This window comes from Vicia villosa, linkage group LG6, assembly GCF_029867415.1.
Source record: "Vicia villosa cultivar HV-30 ecotype Madison, WI linkage group LG6, Vvil1.0, whole genome shotgun sequence".
In the NCBI taxonomy this organism is placed as follows: Eukaryota; Viridiplantae; Streptophyta; class Magnoliopsida; order Fabales; family Fabaceae; genus Vicia; species Vicia villosa.
In genome coordinates, this window is record NC_081185.1 from 56,915,534 (window position 1) to 56,929,486 (window position 13,953).

The 13,953-nt window shown below is 33.1% G+C and overlaps 1 protein-coding gene across 1 annotated transcript; it reads right to left on the reverse strand.

Moving 5' to 3' along the window:
- Positions 1–4,507: 4,507 nt before the first annotated feature.
- LOC131613701 (uncharacterized) lies at positions 4,508–10,572 on the reverse strand. The gene is made up of 6 exons (XM_058885348.1): positions 10,419–10,572; positions 10,086–10,355; positions 9,767–9,964; positions 5,231–5,614; positions 5,041–5,120; positions 4,508–4,929 (listed from the first exon to the last, which is right to left on the reverse strand). Exons 1-4 carry the CDS (start codon positions 10,570–10,572, stop codon positions 5,235–5,237), a joined length of 1,002 nt encoding a protein of 333 aa, XP_058741331.1. The 3' UTR covers positions 4,508–4,929; positions 5,041–5,120; positions 5,231–5,234.
- Between the last annotated feature and the right edge of the window lie 3,381 nt (positions 10,573–13,953).

Below are 13,953 nucleotides of genomic sequence, written 5' to 3' on the forward strand. Positions count from 1 at the left end.
GCGGTAGGACCATACCGTTTGTACTTGGACCGCACGATGCACGACGACGTCACCTGGAGGCCGTTCGCCGACTACGCTCAGATTGTCCCCTTTGACGGCATTGCTTTATATTCAGGCTGGTTGGCTTGCGGGACCGGCATCATGGTCCGGTATCTCCCTGAGCGGTGCATGCGTCAGTTTGGAATCGTGCAGCGGATACCCAGATCACCCTTTGAGGCTGCTCCCGACAGAGTGACCCGAGTGCAGCTCACTGCCATATGGACGGAGTGGCGGCAGCATGTGTTACCGCAGGAGTACCGTCTCACTCGGGTCACACAGGACTGGCACAGTGAGGAGGGGTACGTCACATGGTTCTACCGGGTGTCCCATCCTCTTTTGAGACCCGACGTTCCCGGCGCTCCTAGGCCAGCACATGAGGAGATCCTGGAGAACCAGCAGGCCGAGGATGACCACGCCATTGATCTCATGCCGATCTGCCAGCGGATAGAGATGCTTGGGCGGGACGCATTGGATCGAGGTGTCGTTCATCAGGGCGGTCCAGAGGCAGTCGCCGTGATGGAGATGATCGTCACTGATGTGGGCCGTGCGGCGGGGTACAGGCGGCAGAGGAGGGCCCAGGGTGAGAGGGTTAGGCACACCCAGTAGTGGTCGGGTTTATTTATTTTTTGATATTCGGATTGTATCTTTCGCACAGCATTATTATTATTTTCGGTTTGTATATATTATTTGGATTGGATTTATCATATTAGTATTTTCAGTTTATCTGTTGCTTATTTTATTTGGCGTTTGCGTTTAATTAAAATGCGAGACTGTTTAAGAAAAAACATAAAAAAAACACAGTTTCTGCATAATTCGGAAGTTCATTTCCGAATTCACCCCCATGAGGTGTTTTCGGAAGTTCATCTCCGAAGACACCCCCCATGAGGTGTTTTCGGAGATGCACTTCCGAATTGTGGAATTTTTTTTTTAAAAAAAGCGCTTCGGAAGTTTATTTCTGAAGCAGAGGTATTTTGGAATTTTCGCTGGGGGTGACCCCCATAGGGAGGTGGCTAAAGAAATTTTCAAATTTTTTATAAAATAGTTTTTTTTTTAGAAATGCTTAACCATTGCCTTGAGGGCACTGGTTAGCAAGGCCCTATTTATTTATATTTATGCATTAACCGTTTTTAAAAAATAAAGTATTAAAATAAAGCTTTAATTATGATGATTAATCAATAGTGAAAACAATGTTTAAGTGGGTGTATTTGTGTTTGAGTATTGGTTGAGAACAACAATGGACAAAAGAGAGGAAGACATCATATCTTTACCAAAAATCTTATTAGAAATATCGTAATTGAAATACACATACTACAAAACCAACGGTTAAATGATTATCCAGGATCGTACTTTCACACGCAATATTTACAAAGAAGGTGGCTAAAATCATTACAATCTCACCTAGACAAAAGGTGGCTAAAATATATTTTGAATTTTTCTCTCAAATTTTTGTGTGTCAAATGTGTTATTATAAATTAAAATAAGATTTTTTCTTTACCCACCTCTCTATGGGGTCACCCCCAGCGAAAACCCCATTTTTTTTCTAAATTTTTCCAGACTTCGGAAGTGCATTTCCGAAAAAATCCCAAAAATTGAAATTTTGACTAATTCGGAGATGCATCTCCGAAACAACAAAAAAAAATCTAAAAAAATTCCAAAAATTAATTTTAGGATATTAATTAATTCAATTATCATAAATTTGATATAATTTATGAGTAATGAATAATAATAATTATATATTTTCATATAGGCTTAAATGCACTTTTGGTCCTCCTATTTTCATGTTTTTTAAGTTCTAATCCCCTCATTTTAAAACTCAACTTTTTGGTCCCTAAACTTTTCTTCACCTGAGATTTTGTTGGTCCCCTTTCAATTTTGCATAGCTGGCAGTAATGACTTGGATTAAAAATTTATTTTAAATTGTGTGGCATTGGTGACTGGATTATTTTATTATTTAATATTATTTTTATTAACAAACAAATTAATTAATAATTTTAATTATGTTTTTTTTAAATAATTATTTAAAATATTTATATAAAACTTTTTGTGCCTAACCTTATAGGCCCACACAATAATAGTTTAATTTATTTCAAGTTGGATGAAGTAGCTTTATAAACACTACACATTTTTATAAAACAAGCAATGTGGGACATTTTTTTTTTGTTCTTTTCAAAACAAAACCTGCTATGGAGCATTACAAGCCTCATCCAACTAGCTAATACGCAGTCCATTAGTTCAGAAATAGAAGATAATGATGAAAATGAATTAAACTTAAAAACTGGCAGTTCATCAATGAAGCAACTAGGACCTCTACCTTTTTCAGGAATTTCATTATACTAGATTGGATTTTGGCAGCTGAATTTTTCTGTCCGAAGCAGCCATGTGAAAGGTTATGTATCAACAGCATCTTTGACATTACTCTCACTATGACAAAATGTTATTCTGATAAAGCCTTCACTTAATTTGGGCAGCATTTTACTTTGAGAAATACAAAGTTAGTAGGAAGATCAAGTACAACTGCATCCATCTCTATTTAGGTTTCACCCTGACGCTTTACAGAATCCGATCGCTGTTCTATGTTAAGATTGCACCTGTCAATGAATATATTTTTCCCATCCTTCAAAGCTCTAGCTGCACTAGTTAGACATTGAGATTTACCATTTTCAATAGTGTCCTAAAGAAAAAGAAGAAAAGTACAACCAATGTTAGTATATTAATGATTATTGGTTACACCACCATTGAAATAAAATAAAATAAAATATCGAAAGTATAAGATTAATTTATGAATGCAGTATAGTGAAAATGGAGAAATGAAGGATCTAGGTAGAAAAAATGGTGATGGTTTTTGTTTGATTGTTGGGATCGGCTACACGTGTTTAACTTACTTTTCAGAATAGAATATTTTCTCAAACCAATTTCTAACTCCATTGATGAACCACCACCTTTTAAGTTTAACCCATTTTCATCGTTATCTTCTACGTATCAGCTAGTTGGATGAGGCTTGTAGTGCTCCATAGCAGGTTTTGTTTTGAAAAGAAAAAAAAAATCCCATATTGCTTGTTTTAGAAAAGTATGTAGTGTTTATAAAGCTATTTCATCCAACTTGAAATGAATTAAAATAATATTGTGTGGGCCAATAGGGTTAGGCCCAAAAAGTTTCATTAAAATATTTTAAATTTTAAATAATTATTTAAAAAAATAATTAAAATTATTAATTAATTTGTTTGTAAATAAAAATTATATTAAATAATAAAATAATCCAGTCACCAATGCCACATAATAAATTTTTAATCCAAGTCATTATTGCCAACTATGCAAAATTGAAGGGGGACCAACAAAATACCAAGTGAAGTAAAGTTTAGGGACCAAAAAGTTGAGGTTTAAAATGGGGGGATTAAAACTTAAAAAACATAAAAATAGGGGGACCAAAAGTGCATTTAAGCCTAATTATTATATATTTCTATTTTGATTCATATTTTAAAATTTAAAATAATTTTAATTAAAATAATTAAAATAATTTCACTTACAAAATGAGTTATAATTTTTTATTTATATATTTATAATAATTATTATATATTTATATATTTACAAAAATAATTAAAAAAAAATGAGTGTTTTAATTTATATATTTATATAATAATTATAATAATTATTATATATTTATAAAAATTATTATATATTTATATAATAATTATTATATATTAATTATAAATATATTTATACATTTATATAATAATTATAAAAAATAAAACAATGAGTGTTTTAATTTATAATATATATATTATATTTATATTTATATATTATATTTAATTTTAAATAATTCAAATTTACTTATGAAATTAAGATGTTTTTGATTTATATTAGTTAGTAAAATAATTTTTAACTTTAAAATTTTTAGGAAATTTTATACCTATTAATTGTATTGATTCACCTTGATTTTATACCTATTAATTGTATTGATTCACCTTGATTTTAATTTTTTAATAATTATTGAATTCTTTCGGAAGTGTATATCCGAAACATTCCAAGACCAATTTGGTCTTGGAATATTTCGGAAGTGTATATCCGAAGACACCCCTCTCCCAAAAAAAAATCGGAAGTGTATATCCGAAGACACCCCTCCCAAAAAAAAAGGTGTTTTCGGAAATGCATTTCCGAAAACCTAAAAAAGGGGTGTTTTCGGAAATGCATTTCCGAAAACACATTTTTTTCGTATTTTCGGAAGTGCATTTCCGAAATAAGACAAATTTTGAAAAAAAAATAAGCATTTCGGAAATGCATTTCCGAAGTGAGGGTATTTTGGGTTTTTCACCAGAAGTGATCAAGAAAAGAGGGAGATGGGTAAAGAAATTTTCTAAAACAATGTATAGCTTGTATATCGAATGAATGTAACTGATAAATGATTATTGTTTAAAGAGAATTTTTCTTTTTCTCTTTTCATTTCCACTCATTTACTAAATATCATCTCGTACTCACTAATTTCATATACTATTTAATATTTTATCTATCCTAATTTTCCTCTCCTCTTAAAAAGGAAAAACTCATTAATCTCTTCCTTTTAATTTAGGTGGAGGTTCAGTAGTCCACCAACGCTTCTGCACCACCCATACGTGTCCTTGGATAAGGACTTTGTCATCATATATAAACAACTAGTAACAAATCCGTGCTGCCGCACGCGTAATATTTTTAAGATATGCCAAATTCAAAAAAAAAAAAAACATTGGAACAATAAATGTATCAAATCAAAAATCATAATTCTAATAGGATATAATTAGTTTTTGTAAAGTCATTAAACATGAAGGAGCTATAATGTCACAACACTATTTTGCATGTTTGATTGAAATTAAAACATGGCTGCAGCATGAAACTCTAAAATTAGGTGAATGTTTGGACCTGAAATAAATAAAAAACGAAAACAAAGTTAACATTTGCATGTAAAGTACAACAAAGATTTATCCAATGCTGTTAATGGCATGACATGTTGTTCTTTAGTAAAACTTGTACCTTTTGAAGGTTATGGAACAGTTGTTTGAACACAACATTGGCTGCAGCATGAATCTCAAAAATGAAGTGAATGTTTGGACCTGAAATAGTTTGAAAACGAATAATAAGTTAACATGTGCATGTAAAGAACAACAAATATGTATTAAATGTTGTTAATGGCATGATAATATAATATTTATAAAATTTGGACCTTTTCAAATGTTATGGAACACTTCTTTGAATACAACATTGGTGGTAGAGCTCATAGGTTGTTTATCTTTGTCATGAATAAGAATCCTTAAACCCTTTTTCGATTTGACTCTTGAGATAGCCACATATAATTGCCCATGACTAAAAACTTCTTTAGGCAAATACAAACCAACATTATCAAGTGATTGCCCTTGAGATTTGTTAATAGTCATGGCAAAGGAAACAATAATTGGAAACTGGCGTCTTACCAACTTAAACGGCCATGGGGATTGTGAGGGGGATAGAGACATTCTAGGAATATAAAATAAGTTACCAATATTTTTTCCAGAAATGATCTTAGCTTCAATGACATGATTAGCAAGCCTGGTTACAGTTAGCCTTGTACCTGTGGACCTCCGATTTTTTTAAATACCGGGCCATACCTCTGATCTGTAGAGATACGTGAACTGACTCTTTTTTGTCGCTTAATGCTTTCGCATTTTTGAAAATTCACAGAGTCGCCACCGACCTTTTATTTTATCCAATTAAGGAAAGGTTTATAAAAGAAACAGAAAAAAGACCTTTAAGAAATTCTGGGTAAGGGGGTAGGTTATACAAAGGGAAGGTGTTAGCACCCTTTGTATCCATGGTTATCCATGGGCTCTTAAGTTTGCTTAGCTCACTTGTTTTTCGATTACTTTTCAATTGCTCTGAAATTGCTCATATGTGGTTTCAAATACCTTTGTAATTGAATTTTGTAATGATCCGTGTGTGGATGTATACAAAATGCTTGTTTATCTTTCGAAAGATGTTTTGGAAAGAACGTTAACTTTGTAATAACCCGTGTTTGGATGTATACAAAGTATTGTCTTTTTTGAAAGTTTTGAAAAATCAACAGTGTATGAGAATTTTGTTTGTTTTGATTTGAGCAAGCAAACTAGGAGGTCTACCCTGAGTTGTAAGGTCTTTATCCTATTTCCTTTAAAAATCTATCCTTTCACCGGATATAAAAGCAAGGTTCGATTTTGTACTCAAAACAGTAGAATTTGACTTTGATTTTGAAAGAATGAAAAAGGATTACCTGAAGAGGTGCAAATGTGATTGTGATTGGATTCAGATATTTATCTTTGAAGTTAGTGATCTAACGGTTCAATTTTATCTTTGACATACACGCAGTTTATATTTTGCTGGAAATTAAAATGCGGAAATGTAAAGTGCGGAAAGTAAATCTACGCTATTACATCGATTGTGCGGGAAATGTAAACTAGCCTATTTACATGAATTTGACATCCTATACATTTATCTAGGAATTTTAAATTGCAAGAAATAAAAAGCATGTTTTTGGATTTTTTATGGTTTGATTTTAATTAATTAATGCATGATTAATTAAATTAAAATGAAGAAAAAGATGAAAATTGATTTAAACCTAGAAATCAAGTTTAAAATATGTGCAAGGTATTTGTCAATTAATTTTAAAACAAAACTAATTTTTTTGGAATTTTTGGAATTTGATTTGAAATTGATTTAAGCTAATTAAAACATAATTATACAAATAATTATACAAATAATTAAAACTCAAAGAGAAAATTATTCAAAATATGTACAAAATTAGTTTATAATATATAAACAATATTTAACATAAAGAACAATTTTTTTTATGATTTTTTGATTGGTTAGAATAATTAAAAAGCAAATATATAAATATATACTAATTAATTATGCAAAATATTGGAATTTTGAAGGAAAATAAAATATTTTTATTTCAGAAAATAATATATTATTTTAGAAGTCTAAAAATATTTTTTGTATATTTTTTGGATTTTTAAAAACTATTTTTAATTAATTTTGTAAAGAAATTAAAATAGAATAGAAAATAAAAGGATACCTGATTAGGTGTGGTATGCATGAGGGAGTATGCAAAACTTTATACACTTATTACGACTCTCATGGGACCAAACAAAGAGCTTATTCTTACTCTATGTTGCTTTAAGAGATGATTGGAAGTGATTGTTTTGTATTAATATTGATTGGAAATATGAAAATGAAAATTACAAAGTTTGGAGATTTTTGTGAGAATTATGATGTTTCTATGCCATGCTCTCTTACTATTTTCGTTCTCTCTTGGCTCTCTTTTGTTTGTGAAGTATTCTTGCCTTTATATAAGCCATGGAGTGCTTAGAAAATAAGCTAAGAAGTATTCATGAGCTTTGTTGAATTTTTGACTTTTCAAGCTTAAAATTTAAGCCACCATTGCTTGATCTCCACACCTCTTGACTTATGGGTTTCCTTGCTGCATAATTAAGTCACATGTGGAGGCTTTAGCTTAGAAAATAAGCTATGATTTATCCTTCCTTTTTTTCCTTTTTAATTTAATCTTAAATGATAAAATTAAATCAAAAAATGGAGAAAAATGATGTGGGCTTTGTCTTGGTCGTGGGAGGCCCATTACATCATGGAAATGATGTTTGAATGCTGAAAACTTGGCCCCATTTGGAAAAAATACATTTTTGAGCAATGTTGATTTCATGCATTTTCCCAAAATTTAGCCAAATTCAACAAGGTGTAAATCCTTCAATTTTTGTCATATGAAGGAGATCTTGCACTTTTTAGAAACCTCAAAGAGTCCTCTAACCAATGTCTTTGGTCTCATGTCAAAATGATTTTTGAAGCTCCTTGTGTGTCCTTTTGAAAAAAGTGTCTTTTTGTTGACTTTGAAAATGACCTGTAATGTCTTTGATCATATTTTTCAAATGGTGAATCCAATGACCATGGGATCAATGGCATTTGAAAGATAATTGAATTTCCTTCAAAACAAGCTTTGGTTTGAATTTTTTGGATGAAGGATGAGAGAGTTATGATCAGTCAAAGTTGAGTTGACTTTTCAGGCAAAAACCCTAATTTTGAATCTTAGGGTTTTGTTGATTTTTGATCTTTCCTTGATGAATTATGATCATCCAATGATCAAATGATGAATCCTTTGACAAAATATGGACTTTGACAAAAAATTTCATTTTTGACTGTCTGTTGACTTTTTTGGTCAAACGGGTCGTCTGTTGACTGTTTGAGTTGCTGACGGTGCGTCTGAGTGAATTGAAGTTTAAAAATTTGTATGATGGTACTTTGACATATATGGATGTGTATGAAATCCATTTGAGCTCTCAAAAACTTGCTGCTCCTGTAAAAACAAGAAAAACCCTGATTAGGGACTGTTTGTGTAGGAGACAGTTAAGCGTACCTGATTTTTGTGCAGTGTTGAGTCTCTGCTAATCGCGTGATATTCAGAAGACTTCTAGCACAAAAGATCTTGGAATTTTGAATTATGAAAGATTGATTTGATTGATGGTACAAAAACCCTGAGAATTGTACTGCCAGCAGTTTGGCTGTCAACTGACTGTCCAGGTATTTGAAACAGCAGTTAGAGTGAAAAATCAACAGTCAAAGTTAATTTTATTTTTTGTTGTTTTTGTTTTTGCTTTATGTGAAAAATGAAAGTTTATTTACATGACTTGTTAAAAAAAACATAGACAAAATAAATAACTAATATTTACGGTATGCGGGCAAAATTACCGATAATAACCCTGAAAATCATTTAATGCACAGAAATAGGAATATTTGACTGGCAGAAAACACACAAAATATTATCTTAGTAATTAAACAATATTATGACAAATAGTACAACATTTAATACTGACAGTACAAATATCACATACTATATTGAACAGTACGACGAATAAACGGTACATTTAAGAAATGAGAAATACGGCAAATTTTAAGAATGACGATTGATAACCCATGCTATGAACAATAACATGTAGATGATTGGGAGCATAACCATTGCAGGTCCACACTCCTCAGGACTATGCAGGCAGAAAAAAGTCATGATCACCGTAGCAATGGTGATGACTGCAAGAGACAGTGTCTCTATCCATTTTGCCATTCTTGTTAGGGAAGAAGAGAAGATGGATTATGAAGTGGAAATTTGAGAAATGAATTAGAATTTGATGTGAGATTTTATGGAAGGAAATGAGAGGTATTTATAGAATGGAAAGAAGGAAAGAGACGTTGGGGAATGATGTGATTCCGTACAAAAAGGAAAATTTGAGTGGAAGTAAGATTTGAAAGAAAGTGTATGATAGTGTTGGAAAAAGAGAGATTTGATTTTTGAAAAAGAGATTTGAAAAGATTTTTGCAAATAATGGAATATAGTACAAAAATTAGTGGGAAACAAAAGATAATAATAATCTACTTGTTACCAGTACAGTCTGAGTTTCCTGATTCTGCGCCTGCAAAAAAATTTAACTCTGTACCAATTGTGTCAGTACCATTTATCTGTAAATAAATAAATAGCATGTGTGAAGTAATAAACAGTATTTGGTGTTTGCGTAAGAATAAATTCAACTGCAAGTCAAATTACTGTATAAGAAAAATTCTAAAAACTAAGTATTTCATATGTCAGGATATTTGTTGAAATAAAAATCCATGATTATATGAGACCCTTAATTTTCAGATTGGAGTTTTCTTGAAAAATATGTGGGCAAATTTTGGGGTATAACAGTACCATTGCACAATCCTTCAGACTGATCTAGATTGCGCATTAACATAATAGTGGCACCAACTTTCAACTTGATTGAATGATTAGGCAATCCCGAAGTTTTGAGAGCATTTAGGAACTCAGGTGTCACATGCTCATATGCATCAAAGCTAGTTGCATCAGATTTATCAATAGAATCACTACTAAAGTATTCTTTCTCTTCTCCTACAACAATTTCCAAAGACCTATATTTAGTTACAATGACTGGGCACCATAATTTTGCAACACATATCAAAAGGTGTTAACAATTAACTTAAACAAAATGAATTAAGTGTGATTTATATACTTGGAAGAAGATTTGTGATATATTGGTTGATATCATCAACAACTTCAATTGTTGAAGCTAAGATCGCCCGACTTTGAAGATAATTGGAATCAAGATAATTATGAATGAGATCAGGGTATGTATCTTCAACAATTGCCTTGATGGGATCAGAAAAGTTAGAAATTAAGAACTCATCTGGAATACAAATATCAGCATAACCATCATTTGGCTCACACATGGTCCCATCTCCAATTTTTAAAATCCACTCAGAAAAGCTCCTTATGTCATTAGCTGTAGAAGAAGCATTGTCACCAGTTTATCAGCGCATGTTCTTTGTAAGCCTCGAGACCTTACAATGATCCCAAATATAAGAAGCATTTATTGTTGCATGGATAATATCTGATCTAGTTCCTCTTGGTATAACTGGGAGAATTTGTCTGAAGTCACCGCCAAACACAACAACCTTACCACCAAAAACTTTCCTAGATGCACGTGAGATTCCACTCATAATTGTAACACCCGTATATTTTAATTTTTAATTTAAATGGAAATTTAATTTATAATTAGAATTATTGGTGGTTTGTGGGATTTAATTTGAAGAAAGATGGTTTATAGTGTTGGGCCAAGTGTGGTATTAGTAAAGAGGGGGTGCTATGTTAGTAAAGCCCTTTACTAATTAAAATGTTATTTTTCATAAAAATAAGGAAAATTGGGAGAAAGGAAAAAGGAACGTGAAAAGCAGAACAGAGGAGATGAGGGATTGGAAAGCTGGTACGTGAAGAGGAGCAATGGAGGGAGAGACCAATCAAGTATCTTTGGCTAAGGTAAGGGGGGACTCTCCGGTTATCATCTATTATCGTATTCTTGGATAATAATATTGATTAGGGATGTTGTTGTGTCAATTGGATTATATGTCGGGTCTAGGGAGGTTATGAATTGATGAAAATTGCATGGATTATTGATTGATTATGTGTTGTTTTGATGTGTGATGATGAATAATGATGCAATTGATGATTAACTGCCTGTACATGACGTTCAGAGTCAGTTTTGGACTTAGATTGAGTCAGATCGCAGGATCTGACGCAGACCCGAAAATCTGTGAAATCGCCAGTTCGCGCTGCGTCCCTGTGTTGGCGCCGCGAAGGCGTACTTGTTTTCTCGTATCGCGCCGCGTGCATAGGTTGGCGCCGCGAACGCGTTTGTGTGGTTCAGGTCGCGCCGCGAACCTTGGTTGCGCCGCGTGTTGTAGCGTTAATTGTTTTCTTAGAAGAGTTAAATGATGTGTAACTTTCGAACCGTAGGTCCGTTTTTAGTGCCGTTTCGAGCACGATGAATCTTATAAGGTAGCCTACGTGTTTAAATGATGGAATGAGGTGTGAATCCAATTATTTTTAAATATGATTTTATTTCTTGGTGAATGATGTATTGTACATATATGTGATGAGATGTGTTAAATACATGCTACGTTGAAATATTAATCATGTGACGATTTGTTTAATTGGATGATATATTATTAACATATATGATGAAATGTGACAATATAAGATATTGTTTTGAAAAACGTTATGATGTGATGATTTGTTGAGAGTTGTATGATGATGACTGATTTGTTTTGGAATGATGTGGATACATGTGTGTTCTTATTATTGATGATGATGATTGATGTGGACACATGTATGTTCTTTAATGATGATGATGATAATGATTGATTGTATTTGAATGATGCTAATGTATATAAACATACTTTGATGACGATGATGATGATGATGAAATGGGTATTTGATGATGTTACTCATTAGACTTGACGATGGTATAAGTATGTTGTATATGTTGCATTCATTCATATTCATTGATGATACTGTATCCATAAGGGTGTGTTGGATCAGTAAAGGGCGTGATTCCCATTGTGTGGAATCTGTGCTGGCAGGGCCGTATCTGGATGATGTTGGATCGGTCATGGGTTATTCCCATTGGATGATGTTGGTACCACATGCATAGTGTCAGTTCATACATATGCATACTTTTATAACATGATTGGAAGTATTCCAGTGTTATAAATATTGATGACGTGTTGGTTGTGTGTTTTGTTGAATTAATGTTGAGTATGATTGTCTGTTTGAAAGATGTGTTTTGTTGACGTTTGTGTAAATGATGGATGTTCCTGATAATCTGAATATGATGAAATTGGGTGAATAATATAACTATGATGTGTTGTTATTTGAGATGCAATAACATTTGTTAACTGTGATGAGACTCACCCTTACTGTTGACATTTTCAGATTGAAGATAGCTGCTTTCGACTTGGTGAGGATTAGCTCATAAGTCAGTGTATTAGTGTAGCGTCAGGTGTCATGCTCTGATATTGTAACACTGGGGGAACGCTAGTTTAGAGTTTATGATGATACTCTATCGTGCTGTTATCATATTGAATTCTGTGGGATATTGCATAGATGATGTTATGTTTATCCGTATGATGAATTTTCCGCTGTGTTAACATGAGATGTTTATGTATTATGATGAATTGTCCCTTAGTGAAAGCATGACAATGAATTTATGATAAATTTGTTATAATTGGAACTGTGGCACCCTTGTTTTCATATTTTACTCTGAATTATTTTATTAATTTCCGCGGGGTTTAGAAGGGTGTTACAATAGTGGTATCAGAGCAGGTCGGTCCGTCCGGCCAATTGTCGAGTCAGTTGAGTTGCGCGATAGTTGTATATTGTCGGTGTTTTATTCCTTGGTACGCGACATGTGAGTGAATCACTGTCGGTACTTGGTTGTTTGTTGCAGGTGTTGGATTGAAACAAGTGGGGGAGAAGCTTCGCTTCTCGGTTATGTTTCAGTTGTAAGAAGATTGATTCAGTAGGCTGTTGTTGGCAACAGTGCGAGCGTTGTTGGAGTTTGTTGTTTCCCGAATTGAAGGTGACTTGGAATTAAGACTTCACTGGGAATTGAGTTGGAACATCTTGAAGGAAGATGATTAGAGGTAATTGACAGTTATTATAAGAGAAGGAAATTGGAAAGTTGCGATGTGTCAGCTCTACTGGTGTACTGCGAAGATGTCATTTGAGTAGCCTTACGTCTCGGAAGAGATTCAGCTGCAAGTTTGCAAAGAGGATTGTTGTCGTAATGTTCCAGAAATCGCACTTCGGCGATAGGATGTGTTGCTCAAGTCATAAGAATGTTTGGAAGTGAAGAGATACGATAAGGGGCTGTTTGGAATGTGATAGAGTTGAAGAGAATGAGTTTTGGAGAGAGATTTTCGTAAGCAAAACGCAGGAAAATTGCTGAATAGCTGCGGAACTTCGAAAATTCATAACTGGAGTTCTGGACATCCGAATTGAGTTCCGTTTGAAGCGTCGGAAAGCTAACGAGATGAACTTTGTTATAAAAATAGTTGCAGAAGCTGTAACATAGTTAATTGTGACCAGATGACGTTGGAAAGAGGTGAAGTTGCGGTTACTCTTGTTCTTATAACTAGACTTGTTTATTGGTACTGCACGGGATGTCAGTGTCAGTGTTGAATGGATTGAAAGAATAATTAGAAGGTTTGTTGAGGAGTAATTTTAAGAATTGAATTTACCAATTGAGAAGTTTTGGATATACCGTATAGAGCGTCGCTACATGATGTCGATATTGCATTTTGGATGACGTTGGAAAATTCATATATTGAGTTCTGAGTGTTAGATTAATGTGCCGTTTGAACCTACGAAGAGGAGAGATTATGTTCTACTTTATGGGAGAGTTATAAATACAGTATATTGATCCTATAAGGAGATATTGTGAAGTCGGTTAAGGAAGCGTGAAACTTGTCGAATAAGAATGCCTACTACCGCGATTGTTCGAAACAAAATTGAGTAGAACATGTTGTTGATGAGTAAGTTGA